The sequence below is a fragment of the Pristis pectinata genome, chromosome 11 (genome assembly GCF_009764475.1).
Source record: "Pristis pectinata isolate sPriPec2 chromosome 11, sPriPec2.1.pri, whole genome shotgun sequence".
Lineage (NCBI taxonomy): Eukaryota > Metazoa > Chordata > Chondrichthyes > Rhinopristiformes > Pristidae > Pristis > Pristis pectinata.
The window spans coordinates 650,802-672,987 of NC_067415.1; the positions used below are offsets into that span (position 1 = coordinate 650,802).

The 22,186-nt window shown below is 49.7% G+C and overlaps 2 protein-coding genes across 2 annotated transcripts in view; one reads left to right on the forward strand and one right to left on the reverse strand.

The window, feature by feature from the left end:
• Window positions 1-7,411, forward strand: part of LOC127576103 (dynein heavy chain domain-containing protein 1) — a 94,076-nt gene extending 86,665 nt beyond the window's left edge. The window contains exons 32-33 of the mRNA XM_052026488.1: window positions 1,082-1,749; window positions 6,831-7,411. Of these exons, the coding sequence (XP_051882448.1) occupies window positions 1,082-1,749; window positions 6,831-7,178 (1,016 nt within the window). The 3' untranslated portion in view covers window positions 7,179-7,411. The remainder of the gene's footprint in view (window positions 1-1,081; window positions 1,750-6,830) is intronic.
• An 818-nt stretch (window positions 7,412-8,229) lies between these two features.
• Window positions 8,230-22,186, reverse strand: part of LOC127576083 (F-box/WD repeat-containing protein 7-like) — a 160,614-nt gene continuing 146,657 nt past the window's right edge. The window contains exons 9-13 of the mRNA XM_052026459.1: window positions 16,687-16,800; window positions 13,820-14,001; window positions 11,991-12,216; window positions 10,597-10,807; window positions 8,230-9,396 (exon numbers count right to left, since the gene is read on the reverse strand). Coding sequence (XP_051882419.1) covers window positions 9,128-9,396; window positions 10,597-10,807; window positions 11,991-12,216; window positions 13,820-14,001; window positions 16,687-16,800 — 1,002 coding nt within the window. The 3' untranslated portion in view covers window positions 8,230-9,127. The remainder of the gene's footprint in view (window positions 9,397-10,596; window positions 10,808-11,990; window positions 12,217-13,819; window positions 14,002-16,686; window positions 16,801-22,186) is intronic.

The following is a 22,186-nucleotide window of genomic DNA, read 5'->3' on the forward strand; positions in this document are numbered from 1 at the left end:
GGATCCCAGAAGCCGCAGTTTTCGCATTTCGTCCTTGTTCAAACTGCTTCCACCCCCCCCACCACCCATCCACCTCCCCCCTCCCCCCCTCCCCACCCCCCCACCCATCCACCTCCCCCCTCCCCACCCATCCACCTCCCCCACCCCCCCTCCCCCCTCCCCACCCATCCACCTCCCCCACCCCCCCTCCCCCCTCCCCACCCATCCACCTCCCCCCTCCCCACCCCCCCCACCCATCCACCTCCCCCCTCCCCACCTCCCCACCCATCCACCTCCCCCCTCCCCACCCCCCCACCCATCCACCTCCCCCCTCCCCACCCATCCACCTCCCCCCTCCCCACCCCCCCCACCCATCCACCTCCCCCCTCCCCACCTCCCCACCCATCCACCTCCCCCCTCCCCTCCCCCCCACCCATCCACCTCCCCCTCCCCCCCTCCCCACCCATCCACCTCCCCCCTCCCCACCTCCCCACCCATCCACCTCCCCCCTCCCCACCTCCCCACCCATCCACCTCCCCCCTCCCCACCCCCCCACCCCCCCCCTCCCCACCCCCCCACCCATCCACCTCCCCCCTCCCCACCCATCCACCTCCCCCCTCCCCACCTCCCCCCTCCCCACCCCCCCCACCCATCCACCTCCCCCTCCCCCCCCCACCCATCCACCTCCCCACCCATCCACCTCCCCCCCCACCTCCCCACCCATCTACCTCCCCCCACCCCACCCCCCCCACCCATCCACCTCCCCCCTCCCCACCCATCCACCTCCCCCTCCCCATCCCCCCACCCATCCACCTCCCCCCTCCCCACCCCCCCCACCCATCCACCTCCCCCCTCCCCACCCCCCCACCCCACCCCCCCCCACCCATCCACCTCCCCCCCCACCCATCCACCCCCCACCCACCTGGGAATGCAGTGCCTGTAGCTGAGAGCCCCCGTGGGTGGGTCCCCGGGCTGGGTGCTGCGTGTGGGTGCCCGGTGGGTGGGGAACCCACAGCTGGGTGACGGGGGTGGGTGGGGTCCCGTGGGTGCCCGGCGGGCGGTAGCGCGCACGGCTCTGACAGCCCGTCTCCCCCCGCTGCAGGCGAGCTGACGCCGGCGGAGACGCAGCGCCGCATCGAGCGGATGCCGAGCCGCATGGAGGCGGCGGCGGGCGGGCTCGGCCCCGAGCGGCGGCTGCCGGAGGAGCGCGCGGCCGACACCAGCCACATGCTCGCGCAGTCGCAGACGCCGGCGGCGGACGGGGGCGCGGGCCCGAGCGGGGCCGAGCGGCTGCTGGACGAGTGCCTGTCGCGGCTGCGGCAGCTGTGCGGCCCGGGAGCGAGCGGCCAGGCGGGGACGAGCCCGGAGGCCGGGAGCGCGCAGCCCCTCCACCGCTTCCTGCTGCGGGAGCGGCGCTGCCTCCAGCTGCGGCTGCAGCGCCGCGTGTGCGCGCTCAACCACGCCCGGGAAGCGCAGCAGGGAGCGCGCGCCTGCAGCCCGGGCACGCGCCAGCTGTGCGCAGCGCTGGAGCGCGGCTGCGTGCCCTGCGCCTGGTGGCCGGGAGCGCGCGGCCCCGCCCCGCTCCCGCTCTGGCTGCGGCGCGTCGAGGTCGCGGTCCGGCTGCTCGACGAGTACGCGCGCGGCCCCGTGCCCGCCGCCGCCTACAACCTGTCCGCCTTCCGTCGGCCGCGCGCCTTCCTCCTCTCGGTCCTGCAGCAGCGCGCCCGTGAGGAGCAGCGCGCACTCGACACCTACCGCGTCCACGCACAGGTGGGTACTCGCGGGACTGCGCACTATTCCTCCCACCCTCCCCGACCCCCACCGACCCGGGCTACTCCCCCACCACCCCCTACCCACCGTCACCGACCCCTACCCCCATCACGCTGCACTGCTCCCGCACCCTCAGCACCACCACCCCCAGTCTCTACCCACCCTCCCACCGTCCACATCCTGAGAGTGGGACATCCTTGACCCTAGCATGCAAGAGGCAACAGCTGATCCTGGAGCCTTAGCCACAGCAGCACCTACCCGTCCTCATAACTATCCAGTCAACAAAACTTTGGTCAGGCCACATTTGGAGTATTGAGTGTAATGCTGGTCACTATGTCCTCATAAGACATGCTCTCCAATCCAAGCAGCATCCTAGTAAATCTCCTCTGCACCCTCTCTAAAGCTTCCACATCCTTTTTGTAATGAGGTGACCAGAACTGAACATAGTAAGTGTGGTCTAACCAGAATTTTAGAGCTGCAACATTACTTTGCAGTTCTCAAACTCAATCCACCAACTAATGAAGGCCAGCACACCATACACCTTCTTAACCACCCTGTTGACTTGCACGGCAACTTTGAGGGATCTAAAGATCCCTCTGTCCCTCCACACTGCTAAGAATCCTACCATTAGCCTTGTACTCCAGCTTCAAGTTCACTCTTCCACTGTGCATCACTTGACACTTTTCCAAATTGAACTCTGTCTGCCACTTCTCTACATCCTGTCTAGACCCTGTTGTAACCTCAGATAACCTTCGACACTATCCACAACCCCTCCAACCTTTGTGTCATCTGCAAACTCACTAACCCACCCTTCCACTTCCTCATCCAAGTCATTTATAAAAATCACAAAGAGCAGGGGGCCCAGAACAGATCCCTGCAGGACACCACTAGTCACTAGCCTCCAGGCAGAATACTGTCCATCTACTGCCACCCTCTGCCTTCTGTGGGCAAACCAGTTCCAAATCCATGCAGTCAAGTCTCCATGGATCCCATGCCTCATGACTTTCTGGATGAGCCTACCATGGGGAACTTTGTCAAACACCTCACTAAAATCCATATACCCCACATCCACTGCTCGACCTTCAATTTGTTTTGTCATCTTCTCGAAAAACTCAGTCAGGCTCGTGAGGCACAACCTGGCCCTGACAAAGCCATGCTGACTGTCCCAATACGACTATGCTTCTCCAACTGCTCGTAAATCCTGTCCGCAACAATCCTCCCCAATAGTTTGCCCACCACTGACACAAACCCTATAATTCCCCAGGATTATTCCTATTAGTTTAATTAGGAATCGTGTTGAGTGCAGACATTGTGGGCTGAAGGGCCTGTGCTGAACTGGTCTATATTTTGTCTCCTATCACTACACCTCACCTCGGCTCCCATGCTGTGCTCCCAGTTGTGCTACAGACCTGGCTGCTGCTGCTTTCCTCTGAAAGGCCACTCCCCACAGAATCCAAAATGATATACTTACTGAGGTGAATGGCCACAGGGGACTCCTGCACTCCCTGCCTATCCCCTCTACCTTTCTTGGTGGTCACCCAACTACCTGCTGCCTGCACAATAGGTGTGACCACCTCATTGAAGCTCCCGTCTATGATGCTCTCAGCATCACAGATGTTCTTGCACGAGTCCAACTGCATTTCCAGCCACTGGGTGTGGGCAGTCAGGAGCTGCAGCTGGACACACTTCCCACAGGTGGAGTCACCAGGGACACCGGCAGTTTCCCTGATCACTCTCATCCTGCAGGAGGAGCAAACAACTGCCCTGACTGCCATCTCAAAACCACCATCTACAGAGGAAAATAAAAGGTCTTTCCTTGTCTGATCACCTCCGCCTCCTCGCTGAATTCTCGAGGCAAATCCTCAGCACTCGCACCTCTCACACAGCACTCCAACCAGAGCCGGAGCCGACCTCCCTTCTACACACAGTGCAACCTCCACGAAGGGGAAAAGCTGCCCCTTCCAAACTTGCACCTTTTCAAACTGCTCCTCCTGTTCACTACTTTGCCTCTGTTCAGGGACACTGACCGGCCCCAGGATCTTATTCCCTCCAGCCTGATGCCCACTTTTGGGCAGAGATCCCTCGAGATCCAGAACATGCTGCCTTGAAAGGGCAGCAGATTCAACTGGAGAACGAGTGCGGGGTGGAGGGGAGGTTCTCACTGAGTGGGGAGAAGAGGGCGAGGCTTGGGGCTCCAAACTCCCACAGCTGGCATGGGATGGTTGGGCCCAATGGACTCCTACTGTGAATGTACAAGCTAACATCTGCCAATCTGGTCTAACCTGCACTGAGCCACTGAGGAGGGGCAGAGACTGAGGGGGTTCCCTCCAGCTCCTACTCACTCAGCTGCTTATTCTTGCATTGCTGTGAATTAGAACATAGATCAACTACAGCACAATTCAGGCCCTTTGGCCCACAAAGCTGTGCCGAACATGTCCCTACCTTAGAAATTACTAGCCCTCTTTTTCTCAGCTCCATGTACCTATCCAACAGTCTCTTGAAAGACCCTATCGTATCCACCTCCACCACCGTTTCCGGCAGCCCATTCCACGCACTCACCACTCTGAGTAAAAAACAACTTACCCCTGACATCTCCTCTATACCTACTCCCCAGCACCTTAAACCTATGTCCTCTTGTGGCCATCAATTCAGCCCTGGGGAAAAGCCTCTATCTATCCTATCAATACCTCTCATCATCTTATACACCTCTATCACGTTCCCCCCTCATCCTCCGTCTCTCCAACGAGAAAAGGCCGAGTTCCCTCAACCTGCTTTCATAAGGCATGCTCCGCGTTCCAGGCAGCATCCTTGTAAATCTCCTCTACACCCTTTCTATGGCTTCCACATCTTTCCTGTAGTGAGGCGACCAGAACTGAGCACAATACTCCAAGTGGGGTCTGACCAGGGACCTATAGAGCTGCAACAATACCTCTCGGCTCCTAAATTCAATTCCCCGATTGATGAAGGACAATACACCATATGCCTTCTTAACCAGAGTCAACCTGCGCTGCCACTTTGAGTGTCCTATGGACTCAGACCCCAAGATCCCTCTGATCCTCCACAGTGCCAAGAGTCCTACCATTAAGACTATATTCCACCAACACATTTGACCTACCAAAATGAACCACTTCTTCAGATCTGGGTTGATCTGCATCTGCCACTTCTCAGCCCAACTCTGCATCCTATCTATGTCCCTCTGTAACCTCTGATAGCCCTCCAAACTATCCACAACACCCCCAACCTTCGTGTCATCTGCAAACTTACTAACCCACCCCTCCACTTCCTCATCCAGGTCATTTATAAAAACCACAAAGAGTAAGGGTTCCAGGACAGATCCCTGAGGTACACCACTGGTCACCAACCTCCACTCAGAATACAACCCCTCAACAACCACTCTGCCTTCTGTGGGCCAGCCAGTTCTGGATCCACACTGCAATATTCCCTTGGATCCCATGTCTCCTCACCTTCTCCATAAGCCTTGCATGGGGTACCTTATCAAATGCCTTGCTGAAATCCATATACACTACATCTACTGCTCTACCTTCATCGATGTGTTTAGTCACATCCTCAAAAAATTCAATCAGGCTCGTAAGGCAGGACCTGCCCTTGACAAAGCTATGCTGACTATTCCTAATCATATTAATATCTCTCCAAATGTTCATAAATCCTGCCTCTCAGGATCTTCTCCATCAGCTCACCAACCACTGAGGTAAGACTCACCGGTCTATAATTTCTTGGGCTATCCCTACTCCCCTTTTTGAATAAGGGAACAACATCTGCAACCCTCCAATCTTCCAGAACCTCTCCCGTCTCCATGGACGACACAAAGATCATCGTCAGAGGTTCCGCAATCTCCTCCCTCGCCTCCCACGGCAACCTGGGGTACATCTCATCCAATCCCGGCTACTTATCTGACTTGATGCTTTCCAAAAGTTTCAGCACCACTTCTTTTCTAATATCTATATGCTGAAGCTTTTCAGTCCGCTGCAAGTCCCCACTACAATCCCCCAGATCTTTTTCCGTAGTGAATACTGACGTATATTAAGTACCTCCGCTATTTCTTCCAGATCCATACACACTTTCCCACTGCTGCACTTGATAGGCCCTATTCTTTTGCGTCTCATCCTCTTACTCTTCACATACTTGTAGAATGCCTTGGAGTTTTCCTTAATCCTGCCTGCCAAGGCCTTCTCATGCCTCCTTCTGGCTCTCCTAATCTCTTCAAGTTCCTTCCTTTTAGCCTTGTACTCCTCCAGATCTCTAACATTACCTAGCTCTCTGTAGCTTTAGTATGCTTTTCTTTTCCTTTTGACTAGATTTATTATAGCCTTCGTACACCACGGTTCCTGTATCCTATCATGACTCCCATCTCATCGGAACGTGTCTGTTCAGAGCTCCACACAAATATCCCCTGAATATTTGCCACGTCTTCCGTACTTTTCCCTGAGAACATCTGTTCCCAATTTAATCTTCCAGTTTCCTGCCTGACAGCCTCATAATTCCCTTTACTCCAAGTAAACACCTTTCTAGTCTGTCTGTTCCTATCCCTCTCCAGTGCTAACGTAAAGGAGATAGAATTATGATCACTATCACCAAAATGCTCACCCACTGAGAGATCTGACACCTGACCAGGTTCATTACCCAACATCAAATCAAGCACAGCCTCTCCTCTTGTAGGTCTATCTACATACTGTCTCAAGAACCCTTCCTGAACACACCTAACAAACTCCACCCCATCTTAACCCCTCACTGTCTGGAGATGCCAATCGATGTTTGGGAAATTAAAATCCCCCATCACAACTCTGTTATTCTCACACCTTTCCAGGATGTGCTTCCCTATCTGCTCCTCAATAACCCTGTCACTATTGGGCAGCCTATAAAAAACACCCAGCACCGTTATCGACCCCTTCCTGTTCCTAACTTCCACCCAGACTCTGTAGACAGTCCCTCCACAACGTCCACCTTTTCTGCAGCTGTGACACACTCTCTGATCAACAGTGCCGCTCCCCCACCTCTCGTCTCCCTCCCTGTCCTTGATCATTTCCCTGAACATTTGAGGACACGAGTTTAATATCTTTCAGGTGCTGAGCAGCTTCCTCCCTCCCACCAGTCCTCCAGAGAACGGCGTCTACATAACTGGCCTCCAGTTACATGGGGCCCTCTGGGACAGCAGACTAGGGCTCCTGCAGGACACACTCTCCATCAAACCATGCAGCATGCCAGTGGTGTGGCTCAGAGCGGAGAAGGTAGCGACAGAGACGGCAGGCAGCCCCTCTCTTCCACGGTACGAGTGCCCTGTTTACCTGGGTGCGGAGGGTGAGGCCATGGATTTGACAGATACAAACATCATCACTCACCTCTCCCTTGCATCGAAGATGGACCCCCTGGTGTGTGCCCAGAGACGGGTTCACATAGCTACCATTCTCTGAAGACCTGGTGCTCAGTGCCAACTGCTCACAACAAAATTTTGAATACATAACAATTAAAATATATTTATACAGAAGTTATCAGACTGGGACGGATATGTTAGTTAACTTGTGACAATTAAAGAACACGGAGCATCACCCAGAATCAGTTCACTGCCTTTGTCACAAGGAAATATGGATTCAACAACTTTAGATAACTGGCTCTTCATACAGCACAGAGACAGACCTTTCTGCACATATACACTAATCCCATTTTCTACATTAGGACTCCATCCTTGTCACCCCAGCCTATTTGTCCACAGAAACATCGTATCTGTGTCGTTCCACCACGTTCCAGGTATCAACCACTCTCTGTAAAATAAAACGTACCCCTCAGACCCCCGTTAACACTCCTCCACTCACCTTAAACATGTGCCCTTTGCTTCTGATTCCAGTTTGTGTCACAATTGATCATTTCTGATAAAAGCTCCGTAACCTTCATTCATCATACAGGTTATCTACCAGTAACAACTCCACTCTGCAGTGCTTGCTCAACACTCAACTGCAGAAACCCATCCCCGCCGAAGTGTGGCATTTACTCAATAGATACTACGTTGCTGGCACTAGAACAAGATCCGTCACACAACACACCAAATGCTGGAGGGACTCAGCAGGTCAGGCAGTATCTATGGAGGGAAATAAACAGTCTATGTTTCAGGCCGAGACCCTTCATCAGGACTGGAAAGGAAGAGATCAGAAGCTGGAATAAGAAGATGGGGGAGGGGGAGGAGCACAGGCTGGCAGATGATAGGTGAGTTCTGATGAGAAGGGGAAGGTAGGAGGGTGGGGAAGCTGCAAGAAGCTGTTAAAGGTAGAAGAGGCAAAGGGCTGGAGGAGGAGGAATCTGGTAGGAGGGCAATGGGAAGGGTGGGGAAAGGGATGGGCAGGTCATGAGGGTGGGGGACAGGGACCACAGGAATGGGGGAAGACAAAGGAGAGGAAAAAAAGGGGGGGGGGGGGGGGGAAGAGGAGGAGGAAGAGGGGAGGGTTACCGGAAGTTGGAGAAATTGACGTTGAGGCCGTTAGATTGGAGACTACCAAGGTGGAATACGAGTTGTTGTTCCTCCAACCTGTGCCTGGCCTTAACATGGCAGTAGAGGTGGCCAAGGATGGACATGTCGGTAAGAGTAGACCTACTCAACGGCTCCAGAGACCCAGCCTCAATCCTGACCTGTGAGGACTTTGCATGTTAACAAAGGCCTGGAACGTCTGTGCCACTAGCAGTCTGCCCTGAGGAAATGGGTTGGTTTGGAGCATAAACCAGTCTGTATTTCAATCATTTTATTTTTTTTTGCTTTCTTTTCAATAAAAGCGCACCATTTACAGCTTAATGCTGTTGCGTAAATCCCAATGTTTTATACAAGGTGGGCGGGGAAGGGGCATCTCCTTGTGACAGTGAAAATCCTTGCACACTGGTACACACACACTCACACACACTACCTGTAGCATCATCCTCTCTTGTAAACGAGTTTCCCCACACTGTTACACAATTTCAATATATAGACGTAGTTAAGGATGCTTTACCTCATTCGTCACATAGATACACTTTTATATAATATACAGATAGAACCATTTTATGTACAAGTTTCTGTTACTAACAATTTTGGCAAGTCTCTAAAGTGTCTCCAAGTGTCTTGTCATCGGCACAGATGGATGTCCTGTGATGGCTCAGTTCTAAGGTGCTTTAAATATTTCCCAACTTGCTCCCAGCTCGAGTGCTGTAGGCTTGCAAAGGCAGACCGGCTCGTCCCACTCCGGAGGGGCACCACTGCCCCTTAACGGGGTCTCTGCAGATCCTGCTCTGGTCTTCCCACAAGGTCAAGTCTTCTTTGGCAAATTGGAAAGGACAGCACGGAGTTTGATGCAGCTTGCTGCCCGGGAAAGGGGTTAGACGTGCACAGTAGCACACCGCCTCATTTCATGTCTACATCAAAGTCCAGGACCAGCAGCTTGGTCTCCTCCGTCCCATTCCGACTGCCCACTGCACAAATGAGTTTTGTCTTTGACGCTCGGAGCCGCCACACAACCCCACCGCTGCCACCGCTCTCAAGTGCCACCAGATTGCGAATGAATTCGCCAGTTTTAAGGTCCCATAATTTAACTGTCCCATCGTCCGAGCTAGTGACTACAAACTTCTGGATGAACTGCAGGCAGGTGACTGCACTCTGATGCTTGTTCGGACCTGTATGGGAAACAGAATGGGTGTGCATTTAGATGCCTTTCACTCAAGCCTGAACCCTTTCCCAGCAGCGCTACAGCCCCACCCTCCCCACAGCAGTGAACATCTCCCCTCAACTTCCGCAGGTGCTGGGCATGGGAGAGCTGCCCCGAAGCCACAGGTCTGTTACCAGGGAGTTAGGTGACTCAGGGTAATGAGAGAAGAGGTACCCCCGTCCCCTCCCTTATGCTTCTCAACATACCAGAGCCCCTCACACCAGCAGCATTGTTGATCAGCAATGAAGGTGGAAAGCGAGAGAGCATCATCAGTCCCAAGCTGCAGCCATTGAAGTGTGACCATCAGCTCAACAATGCAAATGATCAATCAGCTCAGTTCCTGTGAGTGCCGGATCTCAGCTCTTACAGTGAGGTCAGTGGCAACCATTCAGCTCTCGGTGTGGAAAGGCACCTTATTTAAGTGACATTGAATGTCATTTGCTTGAGAATGGAGGAGGACGTGTGGGTGCTGCCCCTTCCTAGCTGTCAAGGGCAGTCCAGATGAAGGGTCTCAATCCAAAACATTGACTGTCCATTTCCCTCCATAGATGCTGCCTGACCTGCTGAGTTCCTCCAGCTTTTTGTGTGCTGCCGAAAGGCTGAAGTGGATAAACAAGGTACAGGAGGGACACACAAGGAAAAAACCTCTATTTTGTGCTCATTGTTGTGGGAGCAGTGGATTTGAGGTTTTAAAAAGGGAATTGGACCAGCTTTGAGGGGAATTTGCAGGACTCCAGAGAAAACTGGGTAAGGCATTGAAAGGAATGCTCTACAAGAGCCAGCACACTTAAGGGGCTGAAGTGGCCTCTTCCTGTGCTGTGCCATAACAATCCTATGGTGTCACAGGCCAGAGTTAAGTATGCCTGGAGGGTGCCCTGTTAATGTTATACGAATTCTGGCAGCTTTTACTTCAAATACCAGTCTCTCTATGAAGTGAATTGTTTCACAAAGATGTGCGGTGACATTAGAAATCTTAACCTTTGTGTTGCTCCTGCTGTGGATTAAACCCTGTGGTTGGCCTTTGGGGAAGTTCCACCATGCACATCACCTACTCTCAGAGAAAGTGACATTGTACTCAGACACACAAAGCCAGAGAGCTCCTCGTACATCAGCCTCGCCCCTTACCATGCAAGTGAGTGGTCCCCATTACAATTTTCTCGGAACTCACCTTGTAATGTCTGCAGACACTGACCCGTCTTAATGTCCCAGATTTTCACTGTGGAGTCAGCATTCCCAGATACCAGGATGTTATCCTTAAGCTCCATACCACTAGTCAGTGATTGGTGCCCCATTAAAGTGTGCAAACAATTGCCATTCTCTGCATCCCACACTCGTATTGAGGTGTCGAGGGACCCACTGACTATATGTACACCATCGTACTGTGCAAAGGCAAGGAGAGGAAGAATTAGTCACAAGCAGATAATTTAGCATCATAATAACTTGCATTTATACAGCACCTTTAACACAGTAACACATCCCAGGAGATTTGCAGTAGGTATCAGACTCCCCAGCAGAATAGGGCAGTTGGTGAAGAGCATCTTAAAGTAGAAAGCACGAGTGTGTACTGGATGGATGGTGTGCCAGTATTTATTACAAGCACCTGAAGTGCTGACAGTTTCACGTGGACCATTTACATACAGCTGCTGAATGTATTGTTACTTTACAGCAGTTGTAGATCTCAGGAGTTCCATCTTGCAAACAGGGCATGTACAGGGGGCAGTGCAACCATCAGATGAAATGTCACCAGCCCTTGGTCCCTCCACCACACCACTAACAAAGGGCAAATTGAAAAGCACAGCAGTTTGTTGACATCTGGAAGAGAACAGTACTAGGTAACACCCAGGGTATTCCCCAACTAGTCAAAGTCATACAGCACAGAGCCATCAGCCCAGCCAACCAGGATTTATACAATCTTACAGCAATCCCACTTTAATCCCATGTTCCCATCAATTCCCCACAGATTCTATCACCCAGCTATAATAGAGGGAATTTACAGTGGCCAATTAACCCACTAATTTGTGTCTTTGGGATGAGAGATGAAACTGGAGCACCCACACAGTCAAACTCCACAGAAAGCACCGGTTGGGATTGAACCCAGGTCACTAAAGCTGTGAGGCAGCAGCTCTACTCAGCTGCACCGCTGTGCCACATAGCAAGTCAAAGAGGGGCTTAGCTAACAAGCTGCAATCATTCTCCCGTTCACAATTGTTATCACAGACTCTTAAAACAGTCATGACACAGGAGGTGATCACTTGGCCCATCGGGTTTGTGCTGGTGAGAAAAGTTGCATCTGTGGCCCCATAGGTCACTGCTCCCCAAGTATACATCCAACACTGCTTAAATGTTGCAGCAAGTTTGAAACCCATACCACCCTCTGGATTCAAACAATTTTGTCTCCCCTCTTATCCTGTGACCAATTACTCGAGAACTTCTGCCCACTGGACTTTGATCCCCATTTTGTAGCTGTTTTTCTTGGCCCAGATTCCCAATGTTCTCTTTTCAACATAAAATTACACTTGGCACAACTTAATGTCAAACCAGTGCCCACCACACACACCTTACCTGAAGTGAGTAGACTCTGTTTGTATGCCCCTGAAGAGTGTGCACACAGGTTTCAGTCTCTGGATCCCACACCTTTACAGTGTAGTCATAAGCACCACTCACTACCCTCTTCCCATCGTACTGCACACATCGGACTGCAGCCACATGGCCCAGTAAAGTATGCAAACATCGCCCTGTGTCGATGTCCCACACTCTGAGAGTAGCGTCTCTTGATCCACTCACTACCCTGAGAACAGGGAGAAACAACATTAGGATTCCTTGGCCTTGGGTTCAGTTCATCTTTTTCCTGTCAGTGCTACTACACAGCAACATGCCCAACAAACTTGTTGCTTTTCAAAGGTCATCTCCAACCCACCACTCATCACACCAGCTCCTCAAGCCTGCTCTGCTATTCAACAAGATCACAGTGAATTCATCTCTGCATTCCTCCCGACAGAAACCTTTCACCCCTGCCTAAGAAACTGTCTCAAAGATGACTTCTTTTGAGGAAGATTGTTCCAAGGACTCAGTTCACCAAGAAAAAAAATTCAGTTCCTCTCTGGCGAGTCCTTATTTTGAGACAGTGATCAAGTTCGAGATGCTGCCACAGGGGCAAACATACTCTTCATATCCACCCTGTCAAACCCCTCACAGTCACAGACTCAGAGTCATACAGCATGGAAACAGACCCTTCGGCCCAATGTCCATGATGACTGTGTTCCCCAGGGAGCTAGTCCCCTGCCCTCGAAACCTCTCCTATGCATGTACTTATCCAGATGGCTCTTAAATGTTGCTTATGTGCCCACCTCAACCATTATTTCTGACAGCTCATTCCAAATATGCACCACCCTTTGCATGAAGCTGCTGCCCCTGATCTTAAACCTATGCCCTCTTGTTTTTAAGCATTGAAGGGCGGCACATGGTGGGCCGAAGGGCCTGTACTGTGCCATATTGTTCTATGGTTTTGTTCTATTCCCTCCCTGGGAAAAAGATTATTTGTTTCACATGGAAGGGTACATTATATAATTTCATTTAATCTTAATTTAAAATGCAGGTTTTCACAAAGTTCTTTACTTCAGATGTTTGTGTTGATGCAGTTTTAAATGCTTAGGTATTTTTGACTAAAATTCTTGAGGTTTGCAATGCAACCAGGGTTTTCACATTGAAATCAATGGTAAACACCTTTTCCATTAATGAATCTCAGCCTAAAGTGTTTCCAAGAGACAGTAACAGCAAAAAAAAAAAATGCTCGTTTTGGGGAAATTACTGGAGTGAGAGCTACAAATCCCCAGGACCTGATCAAATGCATTACGTTTTGAAGGAAGCAGTAATGGAGATGATGGTTGTCATTTTCCAAAATTTCATAGATTCTGGACAGTTCCCACAGATTCAAAGGTAGCAAATGTAATCCCACTGCACAAGGAGAGGACAGGGAACTACAAATCAGATGACCTGTCAATTTTGGGGAAATGCTAGAATGGTAACAGGGTACTTGGAGCAGAGTGATAGAGGGACACGGGGAATACAGATTGGATAATTTCTCACATTCCCTTTTCCTGAATTGGGAGGTGAGATGGTCACATGGATACAGGTGGCTCCTGGGTAAGGGTGGGGGTTAGGAGTAAACCACAACAATAACCGAAAGGATAAAGTGGGTGGGAGGAAGTTACAGAAGCTTTCACATAAATCAGAGGAGGCAGAGTCTGGAATGTCAGTTTAAAACAAAAGATGGAATAAGGGTGTGAAGAATAGCAGGCCAAGGGCTTTAAGGGATCCGGTTTAGGAGCTGACATTGTCCCTTACCCATTTCCCAAGTTTGAAATGACTGCATAAACACACAAGGGCCTTACTTGTTGCCATGGAGATGCATGCACCGTACAGTGGAGGCGTGTCCATAAAGCGTATGTATACATTCTCCCGTTTCAGCATTCCACACCTTCAGGGTACGGTCCGTTGAACCACTAATGACAATGCTGCCCCTCATCTGCGAAGACCAAACTCCACCCGTGTGTCCGACCAGAGTCTGCACACACTGCAAAACAAGGCAATAAACAGAGGACCTAAACACTACAATGGCAAGAAATAAGCAGCAAATTAAAAGACAATTTTTGATGAAAAAGTGATGATAAGAATGAGATAATAGTGAAACAAGTCCAAGTTCTCCATACTCTGCAGTAGAGCAACAGCTATACAGGTCAGTGAAGCATCCATTTTACACACAGAAAAACTCTACAGATGATACGGAGGTGCCTGGACAATTAAAGGGAGTTCAGTGAAGCGAGGCCAGGAAAAGCCTCTCTGCTCACAAATCTCAGCACTTGATTATGATCGTAGAGCAGCACAGCTTGCAGACATCCATCTGCTGGTCTGAACATAAGGCCAGCCTTAAACAAAAGAACAGGGCTGCATTAAATGTCACAATATTACAGTCAACACTACTGGAATGAGCTTGCAGTTCCCAGAAAGCAGTAATTAACCAGATTAACCTTTGGTTGGAACACCTGTCCATCTCCAGCATACCAGTAAATATAGAACATAGAAAAATTACCGCACAATTCAGGCTCTTCGGCCCACAAAGCTGTGCCGAATATGTCCCTACCCTAGAAATTACTAGGCTTACCCACAGCCCTCTATTTTTCTCAGCTCCATGTACCTATTCAACAGTCCCTTAAAAGACTCTATCGTATCTGCCTCCACCACCGTTGCCGGCAGCCCATTCCACACACTCACCACTGTCTGAGTAAAAAACTTACCCCTGACATCTCCTCTGTACCTACTCCCCAGCACCTTAAACCTGTGTCTTCTTGTGGCCACCATTTCAGCCCTGGGGAAAAGCCTCTATCTACCCAATCAATACCTCTCATCATCTTATACACCTCTATCAGGTCCCCCCACCTCATCCTCCGTCGCTCCAAGGAGAAAAGGCCGAGTTCCCTCAACCTGCTTTCATAAGGCATGCTCCGCATTCCAGGCAGCATCCTTGTAAATCTCCTCTGCACCCTCTCTATGGCTTCCACATCCTTCCTGTAGTGAGGTGACCAGAACTGAGCACAATACTCCAAGTGGGGTCTGACCAGGGACCTATATAGCTGCAACAATACCTCTCGGCTACTAAATTCGATTCCCCGATTGATGAAGGACAATACACCATCTGCCTCCTTAACCACAGAGTCAACCTGCACAGCCGCTTGAGCGTCCTATGGACTCGGACCCCAAGATCTCTCTGATCGTCCACACTGCCAAGAGTCCTACCATTAAGACTATATTCTGCCATCATATTTGACCTACCAAAATGAACCACTTCACACTTATCTGGGTTGAACTGTATCTGCCACTTCTCAGCTCAACTTTGCATCCTATCTATGTCCCTCTGTAACCTCTGATAGCCCTCCAAACTATCCACAACACCCCCAACCTTTGTGTCATCCACAAACTTACTAACCCACCCCTCCACTTCCTCATCCAGGTTGTTTATAAAAATCACAAAGAGTAAGGGTCCCAGGACAGATCCCCGAGGTACACCACTAGTCACCGACCTCCACGCAGAATATGACCCTTCAACAACCACTCTTTGCCTTCTGTGGGCCAGCCAGTTCTGGATCCACACTGCAATGCCCCCTTGGATCCCGTGCCTCCTTACTTTCTCAATAAGCCTTGCATGGGGTACCTTATCAAACGCCTTGCTGAAATCCATATACACTACATCTACTGCTCTCCCTTCATTGATGTGTTTAGTCACATCCTCAAAAAATTCAAATCAGGCTCGTAAGGCAGGACCTGCCCCTGACAAAGCCATGCTGACTATTCCTAATATTATACCTCTCCAAATGTTCATAAATCCTGCCTCTCAGGATCTTCTCCATCAGCTTACCAACCACTGAGGTGAGACTCACCGGTCTATAATTTCCTGGGCTATCCCTACTCCCTTTCTTGAATAAGGGAACAACATCTGCAACCCTCCAATCTTCCAGAACCTCTCCAGTCTCCATCGATGATGCAAAGAACATCGTCAGAGGTTCCACAATCTCTTCCCTCGCCTCCCACAGCAGCCTGGGGCACATCTCATCTGGTCCCGGTGACTTATCCAACTTGATGCTTTCCAAAAGTTTCAGCACCTCCCCTTACCTAAGATCTACATGCTCAAGCTTTTCAGTCCGCTGCAAGTCCCCACTACAATCCCCCAGATCTTTTTCCGTAGTGAATACTGACGTAAAGTATTCATTAAATACCTCCGCTATTTCTTCCGGATCCATACACACTTTCCCACTGCTGCACTTGATAGGCCCTATTCTTTCGCATCTTATCCGCTTGCTCTTCATGTACTCGTAGAATGCCTTGGGGTTTTCCTTAATCCTTCCTGCCAAGGCCTTCTCATGCCCCCTTCTGGCTCTCCTAATCTCCTTCTTAAATTCCTTCCTATTAGCCTTATACTCTTCCAGATCTCTAACGTTACCTAGCTCTCTGTACCTTTTGTAAGCTTTTCTTTTCCTTTTGACGAGATTTATTATAGCCTTTGTACACCACGGTTCCTGTATCCTCTCGTGACTCCCGTCTCATTGGAACATGCCTATGCAGAACTCCATAAATGTGGATAATGTTGGGGGGGGGGGGGGGCAGCGGGCGGGTGGGTGGGCCGAGGGGGAGAGGTTAAGAGCTACAAGAGGTGAATTAACAGTGAGAAAGGTACCAACAGACAACAGGACAGTAATACACACACCTCGCCTGTGATTGCAGACCATACTTTGAGTGTGTTGTCATCCGAGCCACTCAAAATACGATTTCCTGAGAACTGCAGACAGGTAATGACATGATCGTCATGACCTTTCAACACCTGAAAAAAAAAGTGGCCATATTGTTGGTGATAAATGTCTATTCAACACATACAGGAACATTTTTTTAAAATTTTACAACGTGGTAACAGGCCCTTCCGGCCCAATGAGTCCGCGCCGCCCATTTTAAACCCAAATTAACCTACCCGTATGTCTTTAGAAAGTGGGAGGAAACCGGAGCACCCGGTGGAAACCCATGCAGACACAGGAGAATGTACAAACTCCTTACAGCGACAGGAATTGAACCCCGATCGCTGGTGCTGTAATAGCATCACACTGACCGCTACGCTACCATAAAAATCAATTATTTGTAACCGGTCAAAATTCAGTCATCTGCGCCTGATCCACATACGATTTCTGAAGATAAAAACTCATCCATAAAATGCATCTTAATTCCAGTTCAAAAACCAACATTTCTGCCACCTCCAGATTCCTCTCCTTATGAATATTGGAGGGAGCCATTTCCCCGTCATTATGTCCATTTCCTGCTCTCTTCCTCACCCTGCATCTTCCCAAGATTGGGAGTGTATCATACAGTAGGGAAATAGACCCTTCAGCCCACACGTCAATGCCAACCATTTCTACATGAACTGCGTTTTTCAGCACTTGGTCCGTAGCTCTGGTGAGATTCCAAGTCAGAGTTGACAACAGAGAATCCATTCTTCAGGAATCCTTCAAATTTTTACCTCATCGATTTTGACCTTCCTGCTAAGGGAAATAGGCCCTTCCTATTCACTCTACACTAGCCTCTTATCACTTCAGATCAAATCTTTCAGCATCCTCAGTTACAGAAACAATCCATCCTCTCTTTCCTCAGTTACAATTTTCTGGTCTTAACAAATAAAAATAGAAAACTCTGGAAACACTCAGGTCAGGCAGCACCTGTAGGTTCATCAGGATGCTGCCTGGATTAGAGAGCATTAGCTATTAGGAGAGGTTGGACAAACTTGGATTGTTTACTCTGGAGCAGATGCTGAGGGACGACCTGATAGAAGTCTGTAAGGTTCTGAGGGGCACGGACATGGTGGACAGTCAGAAATGGCCTGGGTGTGATGGGCCAAAGGACCCATTTCATGCTATGCCTCAGCTCTAACATTCTGCGCTATGGAATTGGTGAGACGACCCCTGAAAAATCCTATGACAAAGACATAGCTGGCACAGTACATATTCCCATCTGTGCCCACTCCATGCACATGCAATTTCAGTTACAACCAACCTGTCCAATTACTAAAATTCAAGTGTTAACCATCCAGTTGTATTGAACAGTTTAAGAACTGCCCTGAAGTAATCTCAGGTTCTTAGAGTGATCAACTGGATAACTCTTTGAGATTGTAAATAGCAGGATAGATAACGGTGAGCACATGGTATTTGGGGTAATATAATGGCACACATAGAGGACTGGTTAACAGAGAGAACATTTTCACATGGGAGACTGACGAGTGGGATGCCACAGGGCCCAGCTGTTTATAATCCAGAACAATAATTTGGACAAGGGGAACCAAATGCAATATGTTCAATTTTGCTGAGGTGGCAATACAAAACTGGCACAGGGGCTTTGAGGCTAAGTGAATGAACAAGGACATGGCAGAGGGAATATAATTTGGAAACATGATGTCATCCACTTTGTAGAGAAAATTAGAAGTATTAAGGGCTAAGAGAGTGGAAGGTATTGGTGTTCAGAGGAACCTACTTGTCCTTGTACACCAACAAATGAAAGTTAATGTGGAAGGACAGCAAGCAATTAGAAAGGCAAATGGCATGTCGGCCTTAATCGCAAGAGGATAGAAACATCTTGCTCAAATTATAGAACCCTGGTGAGACCACATCGGGAATATTGTGTGCAGATCTCTTTTCCCTGCTCAAGGATAGATGTAGTTGCAAAAGAGGGAGTATGTGAAGGTTCACCAGATTAACTCCAGGGGTGGTTAAGCAATGAGGACAGATTAAGCAAGCCCAGCTCTCTACAGTTCAGAATAGAGGGAAGACCTCAAATGAAACAACATTTTTTATGGAGGTTTGACAGGCTGATGCGGGGTTGACACTTCCCCCTGGTGGGGTGCACAGAACTGGGGATCACATATCAAAGACAGATAAGAAGCAATTTCTTCATCCAGATAATAGCAAGTTTAAGAATTCTCTACACCAGAGGGGTGTGCATGCTCAGTGGCTGAGTGCACTCACAACAGAGACTGATAGATTTTTGAATAATAAGGAAATCAAGGGACATGGGATTAGTACAGGAAGGTGCAGCTGGGGTAAAATATCAGAACAACTTTATTGTTCTGGGAGACATCCAGTCTCCCTGATAACTACATCTGCACAAGGTGCATCCAGCTGTATTTCCTTCAGCTCCTACGGGATACCGAGGAGTACATTGACAAGAGCTACAGGGAGGCAGTCACTCCAAGACTGCAGGAGGCAGGTAGCTGGGTGACTGTCAAGAGAAGGACAGAGAATAGGTAGATAGTGCAGAGTACCCCTGTGGCTGTTCCCCTCAATAACAGGTATACCGTTTTGGATACTGTTCGGGGGGTGAGGGGGGGATGAGGGGGAAGAGAGGTGGGGATGGCCTACCAGAGGAAAGCCACACAGTGACCAGGTCTCTGGCACTGAGCCTGGTCGTGTGGCGCAGAAGGGAAGGGGGGAAGAAGAGGAGAGCGGTAGTGACAGGGGATTCCATAGTAAGGGGAGCAGACAGGAGATTCTGTGGATGTGAAAGGGACTCCCGGATGGTATGTTGCCTCCCTTGTGCCAGGGTCAGGGACGCCTCGGATCGGGTCCACAGCATTCTGAAGGGGGAGGGTGACCAGCCAGAGGTCATGGTACATATTGGTACCAATGACATAGGTAGAAAAAGAGATGAGGTCCTGAAGAGGGAATATAGGGAGTTAGGTAGGAAGCTGAAAAGCAGGACCTCAAGGGCAGTAATCTCTGGATTGCTGCCTGTGCCACATGCCAGTAAGGGTAAGAATAGGATGATTTGGCAGATGAATGAGTGGCTGAGAAATCAGTGCAGGGGGCAGGGTTTCAAATTTATTGATCATTGGGATCTCTTCTGGGGAAGGTACGACCTGTACAAAAGGGACAGGTTACACCTGAACTGGAGGGGGACCAAAATTCTTGCGGGCAGGTTTGCTAGAGCTGTTGGGGAGGGTTTAAACTAGTTTGGCAGGGGGATGGGCACCAGAGCGATAAGTCAGAGGTTGGTTCATTTAGTGTACAAGTAGATGCAGAGTGTAGAAAGACTGAGGAAGAATAGGCAGTTGAAAGGGCAAAATTGCAGTCAGTTGGATGGGCTGAAGTGTGTCTACCTTAATGCGAAAAGTATCAGGAACAAGGCTGATGAACTTAGAGCGTGGGTAAGTACGTGGAACTATATGACGTGGTGGCCATTACAGAGACTTGGCTGTCGCAAGGGCAGGAATGGCTGCTGGATATTCCGGGGTTTAGATGTTTCAAAAGGGACAGGGGCTGAGGTAAAAGAGGTGGGGGAGCGACTTTGCTGATCAGGGACAGTGTCACAGCTGTAGAAAGGGAGGACATCCTGGAGGAACCATCCATTGAGTCTGTGGGTGGAAGTCAGAAACAGAAAGGGAGCGATCACTCTATTGGGAGTATTCTACAGACCCCCCAATAAGCAGCATAGATGCTAGGAGCAGATCGGCAGGCAGATTTTGGAGAGGGCAAAAATAACAGGGTTATTGTCATGGGTGATTTCAACTTTGCCTCCTTAATGTCAAGGGGATAGATAGGGCAGAGTTTGTTGGGTGTGTCCAGGAAGGATTCCTGACACAGAGTGTGGACAGGCCGAGGAGAGGAGAGGCTATGCTGGATCTGGTACAAGGCAATAAGCCTGATCAGGTTTCAGATCTCTTGGTGGGAAAGCATTTTGGAGACAGTGACCATAACTCCTTGACCTTTACCACAGCCTTGGAGAGGGATACGAGCAGATGAGATGGGAAAGTATTTAACTGGGGGAGGGGGAATTATGATGCTATTAGGCAGGAACTTGGGAGTGTAAATTGGGAACAGATGTTCTTGGGGAAGTGCACAGTGGAAATGTGGAGGCTGTTTAAGGAATACTTGCATGGGGCTCTGGATAAGTTTGTCCCAATGAGGCAGAGTAAGGATGGTAGAGTGAAGGAACCGTGGTTGACAAGAGATGTAGAATATCTTGTCAAGAGGAAGAAAGAGGCTTACCTAAGGTTTAGAAAGAAGCTTACTTGAGGTTTAGAAAGCATGGATCAGACAGGGCTCCGGAGAGTTACAAGGTAGCCAGGAGGGAGCTTAAGAATGGACTTATCAGAGCTAGAAGTGGGCATGAGAAGCCCTTGGTGAGCAGGGTCAAGGAAAACTCCAAGGCGTTCTACATGTACGTGAAGAATAGGAGGACGACTGGAGTGAGGGTAGGACTGATCAGGGATAAAAGAGGAAACGTGTGCCTGGAGTCGGAAGAGGTAGGGGAGGTCCTTAATGAATACTTTGCCTCAGTATTCACCAGAGAGAGAGAGACCTTGACGTTTGTGAGAATGGCATACGACAGACTGATATGCTAGGGCATGTCGATGTGGGGAAGGAAGATGTGCTGGAACTACTGAAAAACATTATGATAGATAAGTCACTGGAATGGGAAGGGATATATCCAAGTTTATTATGGGAAGCGAGGGAAGAGATTGCTGCGCCTTTGCTGACGATCTTTGTGTCCTCACTGGCCACAGGAGTAGTGTCAGATGATTGGAGGGTGGCAAATGTTGTTCCTTTAAGAAAGGAAGTAGGGATAACCCTGGGAATTACAGACCAGTGAGTCTTACTTCAGTGGTGGGCAAATTACTGGAGAAGATTCTTAGAGAAAGGATTTATGGGCATTTGGAGAAGCATAGGCTGATTAGAGACAGTCAGCATGGCTTCGAGAGGGGCAGGTCATGCCTCACGAAACTGATTGAATTCTTTGAGGATGTGACAAAGCACATTGACGAAGGTAGAGCAGTGGATGTGGTGTACATGGATTTTAGTAAGGTGTTTGTTAAGATTCCTAATGGAAGGCTCATTCAGAAAGTCAGGAGGCATGGGATCCAGGGAAACTTGGCAGTGTGGATTCAGAATTGGCTCGCCCATGGAAGACAGAGGGTGGTGGTAGATGGAGCGTATTCTGCCTGGAGGTCGGTGACCAGTGATGTTCTGCAGAGATCTGTTCGGGGACCCCTGCTCTTTATGATTTTTATAAATGACTTGGATGAAGATGTGGAAGGGTGGGTTAGTAAATTTGCTGATGATAAAGGTTGATGGTGTTGTGGATAGTGTAGAAGGTTGCTGTAGATTACAACAGGATATTAACAGGATGCAGAGTTGGGCTGAGAAGTGGCAGATGGAGTTCAATCCGGATAAGTG